The 15,663-nt window shown below is 37.2% G+C and overlaps 1 protein-coding gene and 1 long non-coding RNA gene across 2 annotated transcripts; both read right to left on the reverse strand.

Moving 5' to 3' along the window:
• Positions 1-9,673: 9,673 nt before the first annotated feature.
• On the reverse strand, positions 9,674-10,825 carry LOC132177221 (leucine-rich repeat extensin-like protein 4). The gene is made up of 3 exons (XM_059589474.1): positions 10,583-10,825; positions 10,165-10,483; positions 9,674-10,044 (listed from the first exon to the last, which is right to left on the reverse strand). Exons 1-3 carry the CDS (start codon positions 10,823-10,825, stop codon positions 9,674-9,676), a joined length of 933 nt encoding a protein of 310 aa, XP_059445457.1.
• Positions 10,826-12,558: 1,733 nt separating this feature from the next.
• On the reverse strand, positions 12,559-15,442 carry LOC132179652 (uncharacterized). Its single transcript, XR_009439947.1, has 3 exons — positions 15,267-15,442; positions 14,106-14,229; positions 12,559-12,883 (listed from the first exon to the last, which is right to left on the reverse strand). It is a non-coding gene; the product is annotated as an uncharacterized LOC132179652 (long non-coding RNA).
• Between the last annotated feature and the right edge of the window lie 221 nt (positions 15,443-15,663).

Consider the following 15,663-nt stretch of genomic DNA (forward strand, 5'->3'; position numbering starts at 1 on the left):
CATTGTGCTGTGATATAGGCTTCTACCTCTCCTTCCTAACTTGAAAATTTCTAATGAGTTTGTTGCGATTGCTATTATATATGTTTTGATTTTTTGGTTTCGGTTTTATTTTAAGAACAGAAAATCAAAACAGCACAGAAAATCAAAACAGCTATATATGTTTTGATTTTTTTTGTTCACAAATGAAGATTGAAACTATATATGTTTCGAGGAAGACAATGAAAAATAAATTTCAAATTATGTAAGTGATTTATTTTAACTTACCTAGCTCTAAGTTCTTATGGTCAGCCACACTTAGTAACTTTGATCTTCTCAATCAAAAGAATGATAAACATTGTTGATATAATATTTCTATTGAGCTGAAAACTATAAGTTTTTGCCTTTGCAGGCATTGTTGATCAACTTCCAAAGATGACCATTGTTCTATTAGTTGATGAAGGCACAATTCCCGATCATTGCCAGCTTTGTGACGATATAATAGATTTTCTTATGCTCATCAAGGATGCCATCATAGCAAAAGGCTTGTCAAGGATATTGACGGCTTCATATTTTTATATAATTTTGTACCTTGTTGATTTAATTGATTGGTTTAATTGGATATTTGGGCGAAAGGATTTTTTGTATTGCTGAAGGGTTTGTCATTTATTGGTAATCCTGATAGCTTTAGGAGATGATTTTTTTGTATTGTTGAAGGATTTGAGAATTCCGACTTAATAATAATGGTTTCATATTTATTGTAATGTTGACGGCTTCATATTGTTATATAATTTTGTACTTTGTTGATTTAATTGATTGGTTTAACTGGATATTGGTGGGAGATGATTTTGTATTGCTGAAGGGTTGGGCATTTCTTGGTAATCCTGATAACTCTCATTACATAACAAATTAACTCTCCCATTACAAAACAAGTATTACATAATTTCCAATACACAATACATATTAACACAAAATATTAAAACAAAAAATCAACTCAAGAAAGGTACATAATTTGTTTTTTTTGTTCTATCATCCTCAAAGAGTTACATTAAGCAAAACACTAGGAACTATGACAGTTACTTACAAAACCCTCCAGGTTTACGCATTTTTTTTTTCATGTATTTTATTTTTGACATAGCAAGAATCTTATATATTGAAGGGAAAAATCAAAATTATCCAAAAACAAATTTACAAGGTAGATTACCAAAAATTAAATCACCATCCGCCTCTACACAAAAATTTTCCATGGTGATCACCTAAAAAATCAAGACACTCCCAACACTAACCCCATCTTATATTACAAAATAAGCCGTGCTCTCCAACAATACTTGAAGCCTGTTGCACCTATGAAGCAGATAGAACTCAATAGCAATAATGAAAAGAAGGAAAAAGCTATAATATGCAGTAGAAAGATATTGCAAACAACCAACAGACCGTCAACATTAATCTAAATACTAAACTGATAATATTTAGAAGAAAGTACGACTACATCAACAGTAATTGACGTCATTAGAACCACTAGTAACCTTCTCACTATCAACACCCAGAATCATTACACCACAAAAATGGCTAACTAGTCTATACAACACCAAAAAAGTGCCAAAAAAAAAAAAAAAAAGCCAACGCAATAGCCCAAAAAAAAGCATTGTAGCTTGCATTCCATCGATTCCAATTACCGTTCCAATAGCTCAGGTAGCCACATATCCTACAAAATTATTATCAAGATTTCAGATAACAATATAAACTAAATTTCATGAAATAATTATCTATTTTCATTTTTAATACCTGAGTACTTGCACTCTCTTGAATTTCAAAAACATCACAACGAGCTTCGAATAAATACGAAACATCATCTCGATCCCTGGGAAGTCTTTAAGTAAGTAAATGTTTTACATGGTGGAAAAAAAAAACAGTAAAAATGTTAAGAAATGCACAAAATGTTTTAATAATAATAATTAAGCACTTGTGGAAGGAAAGTAAGTAACCTTATTTTTTCGTTTCCTCTAAATGGGATTAGTGTTACACGGCTCATTGCTTTTTCTTTGTGATTTATTCATTGTCGCTTTTTCCACCTCAGACATCTTCCTTTTATGCGGTAACTTTCCTCTTTCTTTAGCTACAATAGGACTATGAACCTCATCACCATCTACCGCCAACTCAACATCATCAATGGACTCATTACATGTCAAAAGATACGCCTGGAAGTGCAAGAGAAGGTGGACTGGGTTCACAACTTGAAGCACGTAATTCCTTGGTCAACATATCAATATGCGTCCAAACTTTTGTGTAGTGACCCACGTTTCTTGCAGCGATCTCTGCTAATGTATGCATACCTTTGCACAAGTTGTCATATCTTTGTACTTCGAGGTTGGCACTCAAAGCATCAAAACTACATTTAACTAAAGTATATCTTCGCTTCACATCCTTCCTCCAACAGTCAAGATAATATTTGGGGGGCAAAGATGTAATGTTATGTGCACACAATAGAGCAAAGATGTATCTGCATAAGATGCCTCTTGAGTCAAAGGAGTCACATGTGCATTTTACTTCAAATTCATCTCCATCTTCATTGAAATCTTCATTGAAGTAGACAACATATGGTACTACTTTCACGTATGCATCTTCAACTACTTCATTTTGAACTTTTACCTGTTCAGTCACTTGGTAGGTGCAAATTGCACCCTCTTTAGTCAAAAGGGAGACAGTACAATAAATTCTGCTTATTATCTCATGCTAAACTTCTTTGAATTTGGTAATGGTGTAAACATTTTCAAATTTTTCCTCAAAATGATAGAAGGTTACACATGGAAACTTAGTATTAAAAGACTTGAAATCTGCAAGACTCTCATTCTCAACCTTCTTCCGCAAAGCAACATCATATTGATCAACAAATTGCTTCAAAGTGGTAGACGGACGCAAATAGCCATCGAAATAGGCATTCATACTTTCACTCCGCTGTGTAGTTCTCATACCAGCCCAAAACACACCTTTCAGATATGCCGGTACCCAAAAAGTCCGCTCATTATATAACCGGCGCAACCAATCATGGTCCTTAAGGTCATAACTATTTAGTAGATTTTGCCATTTGATGCAGCGTGACTTAGTAGGCTGCAGCGAAAAACAACAATAAAGCAGCGGATAACTAATTCCAGATCTTGAGTCTATCAACGATCTAAGAATTCTTCTAAAAACAATAGATATTCTCTAAAGTTTAAAGGAAAAGAGGAATAAACTCAACTCTGAGTATTCTCATTAATCAAAATCAATAATAATCAACAACTGTTTTCTCTGGAGGCTATAAGCATATATTTATAGCCCCAAAACCCTAAACATAATAAAATATGACATAAATACCTCCAAAACCCTAAACCTAATAAAATAACGAAATATTGACTCTCAAAACCCTAATCCTACTAAAACAAGGAAATAAAGACGGCTTGACCTAATTTAAAAACGCAGAATAAAACATAAACAGCTCCGTGTGCGATCGATCGCAGTTCCAGGGACCTGGTGCGCAAGTGTCTGGAATTGCGCTCGATCGCAGGTACATGTGCGATCGATCGCACTTCCTGGGACGAGTATCACCATCCCATCTGCATCATTCTCCCCTGGTTGGAGAGAAAACGTCCTCGAATTCGGCCGATTCTTTCCACGATCCTTTGGATGCCCAATCAACTCATCTCACTCGCCGTTCCTCAAGACCAAGACAAGGCAACACCCGAAAATAAGCGTGACACTTCTCATCATCGAAATACCTTGATGGTTGACATGAAAGCCCCATACACCACTTGGCAATACTTCAGATTTGCCGTTCTTCTCCCGTTCTTTCTCCCTTCCATGTGCCATGAAAATACTCGAGAACGGGTCAACTATTGTTTCCCTTGTGAACATATAATTTTTTTCATCCGCATAAAACTCACCATAATCTTCGTTAGGAGAATTTAAAATATCTTCAACACCAAGGAAATCAACATAATCAACCTCTTTACCGTTAAAATTAGACACTTCACCTGAAAGGTCTTCATCAATCTCTTCATAATCGCCAACATCATTCGTGGGTTCTTCACCTCCCAATGGGTCATCTTCTTCGGGATAGAGACCGCCAAACATGGGAAAAAACTCATCTTCTTCGTGCTCCTCCGTGGGTCTTTCCTCTTCCCATGAGTCATCTTCTTCGGGCTCCTCATCATAGGTTGGTGAGGAATCCCAATCCACGAATCCTTGCGAAGGATCCTCAACATCTTCATGTCTGAACTCTTCATCATTAAATTCGGACTCCTGAAACTCTTCATCCACAAATTCTTCTTTCTCCTCCACAGAATATGGATTCGGTTTATGGATTTGTGGTTGGCAAGTAAGGGTCCAATTGGCTTGTCGTGGACTCTTCACCTCACTCCATGTTTCCCTAAACACCTTCTTTTGGTATGAATTTTCTATTTTCTTTGTCACAGCCATAGACCCTTGTCTCCAATTTTGTGACTTCTGGCCCATGGTATAACTATGGGGAAAGAAAGCGACGCGCATATATTTCAATAGTTCTCCCAACTATTGATCTTCAATTTTCCTTTCCGCTTCCTAGTTCTCTTCAATTGTTGCCACCACGCACCAACTCTTCCCTGGAATGTATGTACCACCAAAGAGACTCGTTGTTCATCGGGCACCCCGTTGAATTCAAAAACCTCTTCAACAGCCAACACCCAATCCAGAAATTCGTCGGGTTCTAGATCCTCGTCGAATTTCATAATTTTGAGTTTGAATCTACTTACCCACCGATTGGCATGAGCTTGCGCAAGGTGTCGACGTCCGTGAGTTTGGCGCTCCGCAAACGGGTTTCTAGATCCGTTCCCATGTTGACCACACAAGTTGGATAATTGGGTGGTGAGGTCTTCAATTTGATCCCTCATAGCCCTGAATCGATCCTTCGTGTGTTGCCAAGGTTCAGCGATTGATTTGCCTTCCGCCTCCGCGAATCGCGGTCTTGGTTGGCGACGACAACCATTCGGCCCACCACTCATGTGTCGCAAGCGAATTGCCTGTTGCTCCTCCCCATTCATGGAAAGTAATTGAGCTCTGATACCAACTGATGCAGCGTGACTTAGTAGGCTGCAGCAAAAAACAACAATAAAGCAGCGGATAACTAATTCCAGATCTTGAGTCTATCAATGTTCTAAGAATTCTTCTAAAAACAATAGATACTTTCTAAAGTTTAAAGGAAAAGAGGAATAAACTCAACTCTGAGTATTCTCATTAATCAAAATCAATAATAATCAACAACTGTTTTCTTTGGAGGCTATAAGCATATATTTATAGCCCCAAAACCCTAAACATAATAAAATATGACATAAATACCCTCAAAACCCTAAACCTAATAAAATAACGAAATATTGACTCTCAAAACCCTAATCCTACTAAAACAAGGAAATAAAGACGGCTTGACCTAATTTAAAAACGCAAAATAAAACATATATAGCTTCGTGTGAGATCGATCGCAGGTACAAGTGCGATCGATCGCAGTTTCAGGGACCTGGTGCGCAAGTGTTTGGAATTGCGCTCGATCGCAGGTACATGTGCAATCGATCGCACTTCCAGGGACGAGTATCACCATCCCATCTGCATACCATCCTACCTCAAAGTCACCACATGTTTGAGAGTTATAAACACATTTATGTATGGCACTCTTAATGGCAAAATAATTTTTATATGATTTAAACTTGTTTGGAATTTTTTTCAAAATGTGCCATAGACAATATCTGTGTCGGGTTTCTGGGAAAACTCTTGCAATTGCATTTTTCATAGCCCGATCTTGATCTGTTATAATTGCAATCGGCGCTCGGCTGTTCATGCAATTCAACCAATTCTGAAACAACCATACAAAATTTTATGTATCCTCACTAGATATTAATGCTACTCCAAAAAGTATTGACTGACCATGGTGGTTCACTCCCACGAACGGAGCAAATGGTATACCGTATTTGTTAGTCAAGTATGTCATGTCAAATGTCACGACATCCCCAAAACTTTCATACGATGCCCTACTTCTTACATCAATCCAAAACACATTTTTCAACCTAGAATCATCATCAAAATCAACTGCAAAGTAGAAACCATTATCGGTTGCTTGCATCTTATTCAAATGATCTAGAAGTGCTTTAGCACCTCCTTGGCCAAGCCGAATGTGTTTTTCCTTGTTAATAAAGTTTCTGCAATCTTTTTCTATAAAAGAAAGATTCTCATACCCCCCAGCTTCAACAGCAAGAGAGTTAAAACTCTGACTTTGTCCAATCCCAGATATATCATTTACTATAATCTTTCTTCTCACGTTAGAATTCAAATTCTTATTGCATTTATAATATCTTCCCTTGTTAATCATGATTGTGGTCAATAATTACACTAGTCACATACCACTTTGTTTCAACCAACTTTGCATTCAACTTCGCCTTACAATCTGTTTTTATTGTGGGATATGGCTTATTTATCGTGGGTTGTGGCTTGCCTTGACGCCCACATGCAAGGGTGACACGTATCTCTTCTCCAGTGATTTTGTCTTTAGTAATTTTTTTGATTACCACCCCAAAACCTCTTTTCCGACCAAACCGCCTATAATATGAGAAAAGTTCGTTTATGGAGCTAAACGTCATACCTCGCTGAGGTTGCTCAACATTTTCGTCTTCACTTACGAGCTTCCACTCAGACTTGCCCTTGCCCTTGCCATTATTGTTGTCCTCATCCCTTATAGTTTCATTTCCATCTACAACACAAAAAATAAATAAATAAACTAACAAACAAACCAAGATGCGTATATAATAAAATTCAACAAAACATCATTCAACAAATGAAGCATAAAATGTACGAATGAGAGAAGAAGAGCCTAACAAACCATTTTCAAGGACAATTTCAGAGGGCAGATCATCACCAACACGAATATGTGTACGTAAGTTGTCATCTTCGCATTCATTTTCCGAGTCCATCTAGGAGTTATTGCAAGAAAAAATTCAAATTAGAAACATGAACTCAAAACATGAAAAACATGAACTCAATGGTCCAAAACCCTCCAAAATTAGCACTGAATCTTCGACCCAACTCCACAAAAAATGGAGCTCATTTTTTAAAAGGTACCTAAACTTATGCTATTGTTTAGCTTAGGTACCTAAATTACTTTCCCTTTTTAAAAGGTACCTAAACTTATGCTATTGGACAATGAAGTACATGTGTACTTCACTGTCCTCAGTTAAAGCTCCCTCTCTCGCAACGCAAAATCTGTTTTTGTTGAGTACATTTTACTGGTTTGCTTTAGCATTGGTTGTAACGAGTGGGAATGGGAGACTCAGTGAGTGATGGTGGTAGTGGTGGTAGTAGATTTCTGAACCCATGGGTTCTTCATTTCCAGAAGATGGGTCTCTAGCTCAAGTGCCCTCTCTGGTATGTTTTGCTTATGTTTTTGTTTTTTGTTTTTTTTTTTTCTTTCACATTTTTCTTTTTGTGGTTGGTTTTGGGTTTGTTCGTTAATGCTCTGATTGGTAGCTTAGAAAATCCATGGCTGAAAGACAAACAATTTGTTGGGTAGCGCGAATCCTTTTTTCTTATTTCTTGGTTCACATTCTAGAAGAGAAACTGGATTATAATCTTATGCTATTGTTTGGCTACAAAAGGGAAAGTAATTTCAAATTCATTTTTTAAAAGGCAGTAATCTTTTGCTATTGTTCAGCTTAGGTATAATTTTCGTTTTTTTTAAAAGGCCCCATTATCCTTATTCTATGTTTGGTTGCTGAGAAAACTAGTTTTGAACATGATACCAAAACTTGAACAAAAAGCAATACCAAGCGAACTAAAAGTCTTTTAAATTTTAGAAGAGTTTCTTACTAGGGAAAAGGCCATGGAGGGCGGCGGCGCTGCTGCTTCGTGGTAGCCGGTGCACTGGATTGCGGCAGCCAGTGGTTTGGGAGAGAGGGAGAAACTAGGTTCAGGTCAGCGCTCCATAAGCATAACGTAGTGGTTGGCGGCGCTTCGTAGCCACTGAATAGTGTGGCCGGCGGTGGTGCGGTGGTGGACAGTGGTGGCAGCCGGTTGTGGTGGTGGGTGGGAGGAGGCAAGAGAAATTGAGAGAGAGAGAGCGGGAGATTTGGGATTTTGGGGGTAACAGTGAAAGTGGGATTTTGGGGGTAACAGTGAAAGTGAAAGTGAAAAGTGAACATGTGCGTGTAGTTTTTTATTTTTTATTTTTTAATAAAAGGGTTGGTTATCCCAGCCTTTTTGCGGACAGGTTTCGCAAGAAATGCTTCTGAATAGCATTACTCAACAAGAGTACTTAGCGCCATTCAATGAGACAAATAAATAAGATGGCATAGAGATCGACATTCCATCTAATTCAATTTTTGCATCCATAATTAAATACATTAATTTAAATTAAAAATGTTCAAAATATTAAAAAAAAAAATGCCCTTTATTATTATTGAATAAAAACGTTGGGGTGGTTTGCATCCACTTTTGCTTTCGGGAGTGGTCGAATCACCCGCACGAACCCCCAATTTTGGCTTTGAGAGTGGCCGAGCCACCATCACAAATTTTAGAAGAGGGCGGCCGAACCCCCCTCACTTTTTAAGTTTTTGTTTTTATTTTGATTTTTAACTTATTAATTATTTTCTTGTTTAGAAAATAATAATAATAAATTAGTATTTAGGCAGTCCTTATGGACTTTTTTGTCAAAAAATTATAGTTCAAGTGTCATTCTTAGTAATATAGTCATATCTTACAAGTATTCGTTTTATTGCGAGTGATTATTTATTATGGAAATTTTTGCACAACAAAGAGACCACATCAGCAGTGCTGATGCAGCTATGGCTCATTCTGGTCAAGAGAATTCCTTATGTTGCTAGCCAAGTGAGGTAGGTAGATTAGAGACTCCCGCCAAGATAGAAACCTAGGAGTAGCCTCCCTACTTTGATTGACCTTGGCCGGTCATTTCTTGTGTGATAGTGAGATTTTGGTATATTAAAGCTTTGTGTCTTGAGTGATTTTCTCCGGATCAATCTCCGCTAGTCTATAGAGGCTTGTTAAGCCGGATCATTTAAATCTTGGTATTGTATGGGATTGCCTAATCTTTATTATTCTAGGTTCTTTTTATTTTTCGCATTTCACACGTCTTGCGAAATAGGATTAAATTTCCTAACATTTTGTTATTTGATGGTATGTTTTATTGGTTGTGGAATGAATTATATATTGACTAGGATTTATTAACACGTTTTAAAAATTTTGGTTCCAAATTTTTTACAAACGTTTTCTCAAAAAATATCGATAAATTAATTTTATAGTATATTTATAATCTTTTATATATAAACGCTAGTAATTTTTCTCAATATACGTTTCCATTAAACCCCAGTAATTGTTCTCAGGATTTGAATTATAAACCCCAATAAATGTTGAAAAAATTATCGGCATTTTCAGAAATGAACGTCAACAAGAAATCATTATCTTAACATTTCTCATATATAGCAAGGGAACAGGAACCTCTTAGCCAACCTTATAATTCATGACTTCACTTCAATTTAGCAGTGCACCAAAAATCTTGATCGAGCACTACCACTATAAGCAATATTGACATCTATTGTAGATAGAAGCCAATTTATTACACAATAATGCCTTATTCATCATGACCTAATCATTATATTACAAAATCCTTTTCATGCATGCATGCGGGCCATTACTTACAAGGAATGGTGTTCTGCGCAAGGCAGGACTTTGGCTTAGACAAAAATGCATCACATTCAACTTTTGGTCTCTGATTTGGAAGTCCATTAATACAATTCAGTTTTGGATCAACAACTTTTTTGGCTATCAACTTTGTGCATTCAGGGCAAATCTCGCTGAAATAGTTGTCTGATAAATCGAGTTGAGCTAGCTTAGTGATCTTGCAGATAGTATCCGGGACCGACCCATAGAGCTGGTTCTTAGCCAGATTAAGCTTTTCTAAATCAGCCAAGCACTGAAATGATTCGGGACCCGTCAAGGAATTTCCGCTCACTTCTAAAACAGTCGCGTTTGCCAATGACCCAATCTCAGGCGGCAAGCACCCTGTAAGCTGGTTGTCGTTGAAGAGCGCCTACTGGAGATTCTTAGCTTGGCTGATGCTTTTTGGGATTATCCCTGTGAATTTGTTGTTTTGTAAAGTTAGATAAATGGCTGGTGTGGCACCGATGTTATTGGGGATGTTTTCGTCAAAATTGTTGCCGTTGAGGAAAATTGTGTCCACATCTAGCGTGAACAATTCAAGTGGAACGGCGCCGGACAAAGAGTTAAACCAAAGGTCCAAGTAGGTGAGTTTTTTGGCGCCAAGAATTTCCTGTGGGAACTGGCCGGATAACTTCTTGTTGCTGAGGTCTAGCACAAAGAAGTAGGGAATGGCGGAGATCTCCTTTGGGATGCCACCGGTGAAGCCGTTAGAGTTGGCAGGGAAAGTGGTTATGTCAGTTAACTTTTCAATGAACCCATCGAGAGTGAGACCCTCCCCTTTCTTACCAGCAAACTCAAAGCCGTTGAAGTCAACTCAGGCAACTGTTTGTTGTTTATCGGCCGGATAAAGGTCACAGAAGAAGCCCTTGTAATTGCATACGTTTTTGTCATTGGGATCCCATGTTTTCAAAATGCCTTTTGGGTCATTCGCGACTCTTTTTTTGAAATCTTGAACTATCGGGTAGAATTTCAAAACCCGAGGGCTAATCCCACCAGCAGACGGTGCTTCCGACGGTGTTTCCAATGCTTTTCTCCTCGACCCGGCATCCACCCCATTGTAGAAGCACGAATGAAGCAAGAAAGTTGATAGCAAAAGGAAAGCAAAAAAAGAGATGGTGCCCATGATTTTGATTCAATGAACCCATCGAGAGAGAGAGAGGGGGGAGGGTGCGAAGAAAACCACAGATGACATTTTATTCTAGTTATGTTCGCCACGCGTATTTTGTCTATTAATATCCAATTTCAAAGGTAACACTCTGTTACACAGGTAACACAGCAAACAACAAATTATCTTAACCCCAAAAATTTAATTAATTACCTTATTTAGTCCCGTTATCATTAGTCAATGTTTCAATATCTAATTCAATACGATTATCGAGGATAAAGTTTTTTTTTTCTTCCCCATAAATAAGGGTAAATAAAATTTCTTACGTAATCTATTAAACTAACATTTGTTCTTACCCTACATCATCCTCACATGTATTGTTAAATCATATAGAATTTTAATTATAATAAAAATTAAGCTTTGCTATGAGATATATATCAAACTTGAAAGGGATTAAAGATGCTGATACAGCGTGACTTAGTGGGCTGCAGCGAATAACAACATTAAGCAGTGGATAAATACTTCTAAATCTTAATTCTATCAATGATCTAAGAAATCTTCATGACAAAAGCTAGATACTCTCTAAGTTTTGAAGAAACTCAACTCTGTAATTCTTATTAAACAAACTCAATAATAATCCAAATCAGCATTCTCAGGGCTCTAAGTAGGGGTGTCAACCCGGTCCGGTTTCCCGGTTTTTGGCCTAAAACCGGAACCGGAACCGGGGTACCCCGGTTCTCAATTTTGAGAAACCGGAACCGGAACCGGGACCCCGGTTAACCGGGGTCCCGGTTACCGGCCGGTTCCGGTATTACCCGGTCCGGTAACCGGTTTTTTTAAAAAATTGATTTTTGGGCTTATTTTAGGTATTGGGCCTAAAATAAGCCAATTTTTTTTTCATAAGTTGGCCCATTTTTTAAAAAATCTATTAGTTTCTTTGTCTAAATTAAAAGGGCTTTGTTGTGATTGTTCCAAATAATTAAAAAATAAACCTTAAAAAGTCCAAAAATCCTAAACAATCATTATTTTTGCCTATTTGGGCCTTAGAAATAAAAATTTAATTTTTTAAAATACCCTAAACCTAAACCTAAGTGTAAAAAATATTAATATATATAATATATATATTAATATATAAATATAATAATATATAAATATTATTAAATAAAATGGAAACCCGGTTCCGGTATTCCCGGTAAAAACCGGGTACCAAAAACCGGTACCGGAACCGGAGTTCCCGGTTTTTAGATTTTTCAAACCGGAACCGGAACCGGGACCCCGGTTTCCCGGTTTCCGGTTTTCCGGTTTCCCGGTTTTCCGGTTCCGGTTCCGGTTCCCCGGTAATTTTTGACACCCCTAGCTCTAAGCATCTATTTATAGCCCCAATATTCCTAGTCCTAAGATAACAATGAAATAAAGTCAATTTAAAAGTCTACGAAAGACAACTAAACCAAATAAAAGACTAACAAAGAAACCTAATTCAAATAAAAAACTGAAAGATAAGATAGAATAAAAGACTGAAAAATAAGATAAGCCTTGAATTCCAATCCACATCAGATGCTTAATCTAATATGAGGAAATGAATCATGGCATAACTGTGACGACCCGCTTGATAAAACATGACTAAAAAATTTTCTTTTAAAAAGCATTACCCAAAATAAAGCGGATTGTCACAGTGGCATGACGATACCGTAGTATGCCATGAACCCATGCATTAACCTAATTGACAGTATAATATGTCACACATAGCTATATACATCATCAATGATCCATTAGAGTTCATATCTTTACAGCGGAATATAAATAACATTAGACCTACATAACACATTAGAGCTAACTAATACATCTATGTGAATAAAGTTTTACATACAAAATAATGGCTATACAAAAGTGTTACATGCGACACGAGCCATATACCGAATGCCAACATCTAAGCATATCCTCGAATGCTCTACCAAAGAGGACTAACAACTAGTCCAACAAAGTAAACCTCCAACGCATCTAGACCTCCGACATCGCCCAAATACAAGGCTACAGGATCCTCATCTACTGTCTCTGTACCTGCATCTACAACATCGTCTGTATCACGGGAATCACCACCACCCGTGATACAGGCGGAATTATAAGCCCGCCGTCTCTATGAAATAGAGATGCTCAGCAGTATAGAACTCACTGGACTTTCCAAAAGAGTTATCATTTGAAAATATACTTACAAATTATATAACTTAACAATAAATCATATCGAAAGTCATCATGCAACATCTAGCCATAACGGTATACATATGTCATCTTGCATCATCTAGCAATAATGGTATACATATGTCATCATGCATCATCTAGCCATAAAAGTATGCATATGCATCCGTCTCATACTAGTCACATATGCATACTGACACGCCTAGCATAAAAATCAACCATTCATATCGGTATACATTATGCGCAATTGCGCCTCCTGCACATAGGTATACTGATACGCCTAGTATAAAAATCACACAAAACCAATCATCATCATCATACAATCATATGTTATGCGTGCTCATACTCATGCTTATCATCTTGTGCTAGTTCCAATGTGAGGCCAGCTATCGGTAGTAAGACAATACTCAATCACCACCAGAGTTACTCTTGAGGCCAGCTCACGGTAGTGAGACAATGCTCAATCACTACCAGACTTATACATGAGGCCTAGTGAGACCATACTCAATCACTACCGGAGTCATACATGTGGCCAGCTCAACGGTAGTGAGACCATACTCAATCACCATCGGGGTCATACATGAGGCCAGCTCTCGGTAGTGAGACCACACTCAATCACCACCGGAGTTGTCACCCCGTTTTCCATTATGCATGGGGTCAGCTCTACGGTAGTGGGACCACACTCAATCACCACCGGAGTTGAACCCTGTTTCCGTTATGCATGAGCCAACTCTACAGTAGTGAGACCATACTCAATCACTACCGAAGTTGAACCCCGTTTCCGTTTTATTGCTCATGCCATGTTCATGTTTATGTCAATAAATCCTTGAACTAATGTGCTATCATAACTCGTATTATAAAATCATATAATCATGTCATAAACTATGTGAACCATCAAAATGCTCATTACGACATAATCATCACATTATCTTGTAAACCCATAGAAGCTCATAAAAACATTACATCAAACATTCATCCAACACATCTCATGGAACATCATTAAATAGTCATATAATTACAAAACACCTTGTATCAATCATTCATCCAAAACATCATTTATACTTTAAAACATAGTATCTTTTTGCCCAGTAAGTAAAATACTTACCTTGTAGCCTACAAATGACTCACGACTCAAGTAATCCTTTCGAAGTGCTCCATCGATCCGATTACTCATACCACACATTGGAAGACTAGATCCAGTCCTAAGCCTCCAATATCACATTACATGCCTGCAATTAACCACATCATTAGACTTTGTTAAACTATCAAACTCTACACCTTATTACACACATAGCTACCCACAAGCTCTCACATAACATCGCTTACTCTCCTAGACATTAACTAAGCACCAAAGACCCTCCAAATAAGCCAACACAACTAAGGCCTTATTCTAATTAATTGCTTTACACTAAGACACCCAAGGTTACTATATTCTTACACCATGTGTTAACTTGATTACTAAATACACACTTAATAAATTCCATCTTTACATAGCAATTTATTTCTACATCAATTTATGATAGGAAAGTATATTTGGTACATATATAATTTAAATGCATATTAAGTTGATCCAATTTCAATAACGTGCTTAAGTCACTATTATTGTACATAGATAATCGCATTAATTATTTAATAGCAATACTAAGTGGATTCAAAGTCTAGTTATCATAACTAACTTATACATATAATACTAATAAACACTTAGAATAATCCATATAATTGTAATGACATATTAGAACCTAAACCCATAAATGACGATTTCCATGGAACCCATGAAAACCTAAAGTTAATTAACACTCTAAATGCAATTAACCCATCCAATTAGCCATCCTAGTGTTCACATACCAAAAGTCTCAATTTAATTCAAACTACATAAAATTAGGGTTTATGCCCATACTTTACCAATAGGTAAAATTAGAGTTTCAACCCATTAATTCCATAACCCGGAACTTGTATAATGCATAACAATTTAATACGCATAAAAGCCCGACATTAATATTAGGCATTTAGCTTCATACTACAACTCCCCCCAATTTTCGGACCTAATCAAAATTTTCCAAATCATTATGATTTCAAGCTTGATATTCAATGGGTAAAACAAAACCTTAAAGAAAAACTAGAGATTCAACTATATAACAAAATCCCAAAAATCCCTTTCAGAACCTTAACTTTCAGACCCAAATCAAAGCCCCACAAATCCACACAATTTCTAGCTTCTAATCCCATAGGTAACACGAAAATCATAAGAGAAATCTTGAATGTTTACCTCACTAACCCCATGGCTAGAATCCCATTGTGTTTCATCACCTTCTTCTTCTTCTTCTTCTTCTTCGGACAGCAACAGCTCTCTCTCTCATTCAGTCTCGTTCTCTCTCTCTCTCTCTCGGTCATGTGTGCGTGTGTGGGTGTAGAGAAGGAAGAGAGAAGATGAAAGAAAGGAAGGAGGAGAAATGAGAGATGTGCGTGAGATGAGAGAAGGGAGAAGGAAATGGGATAAGGGGATAAGGAATATCCCACATAGCCAATGGTAGCCCGACACGTGGCATTAGTTAGATCTCCTTTTTATTTTAAAGCTCCATCTTTTTAAAATTGCAAGATTACCCCACTACATATTGATTCTATCTTTATTGTCCTCTTTTATTCCCCACACTACTTTTATTTAT

This window comes from Corylus avellana, chromosome ca4 (genome assembly GCF_901000735.1).
Source record: "Corylus avellana chromosome ca4, CavTom2PMs-1.0".
Lineage (NCBI taxonomy): Eukaryota > Viridiplantae > Streptophyta > Magnoliopsida > Fagales > Betulaceae > Corylus > Corylus avellana.

What these genes read in the sequence shown, in the direction of transcription:
- LOC132177221 (XM_059589474.1), bottom strand. Translation starts at nt 10,825, where the DNA reads ATGGGCACCATCTCTTTTTTTGCTTTCCTTTTGCTATCAACTTTCTTG. An exon ending in GGGATCCCAATGACAAAAAC is followed by an intron (nt 10,484 to 10,582) that starts GTATGCAATTAC and finishes TTTGCTGGTAAG; the next exon opens with AAAGGGGAGGGTCTCACTCT. An exon ending in AAACATCCCCAATAACATCG is followed by an intron (nt 10,045 to 10,164) that starts GTGCCACACCAG and finishes ACCAGCTTACAG; the next exon opens with GGTGCTTGCCGCCTGAGATT.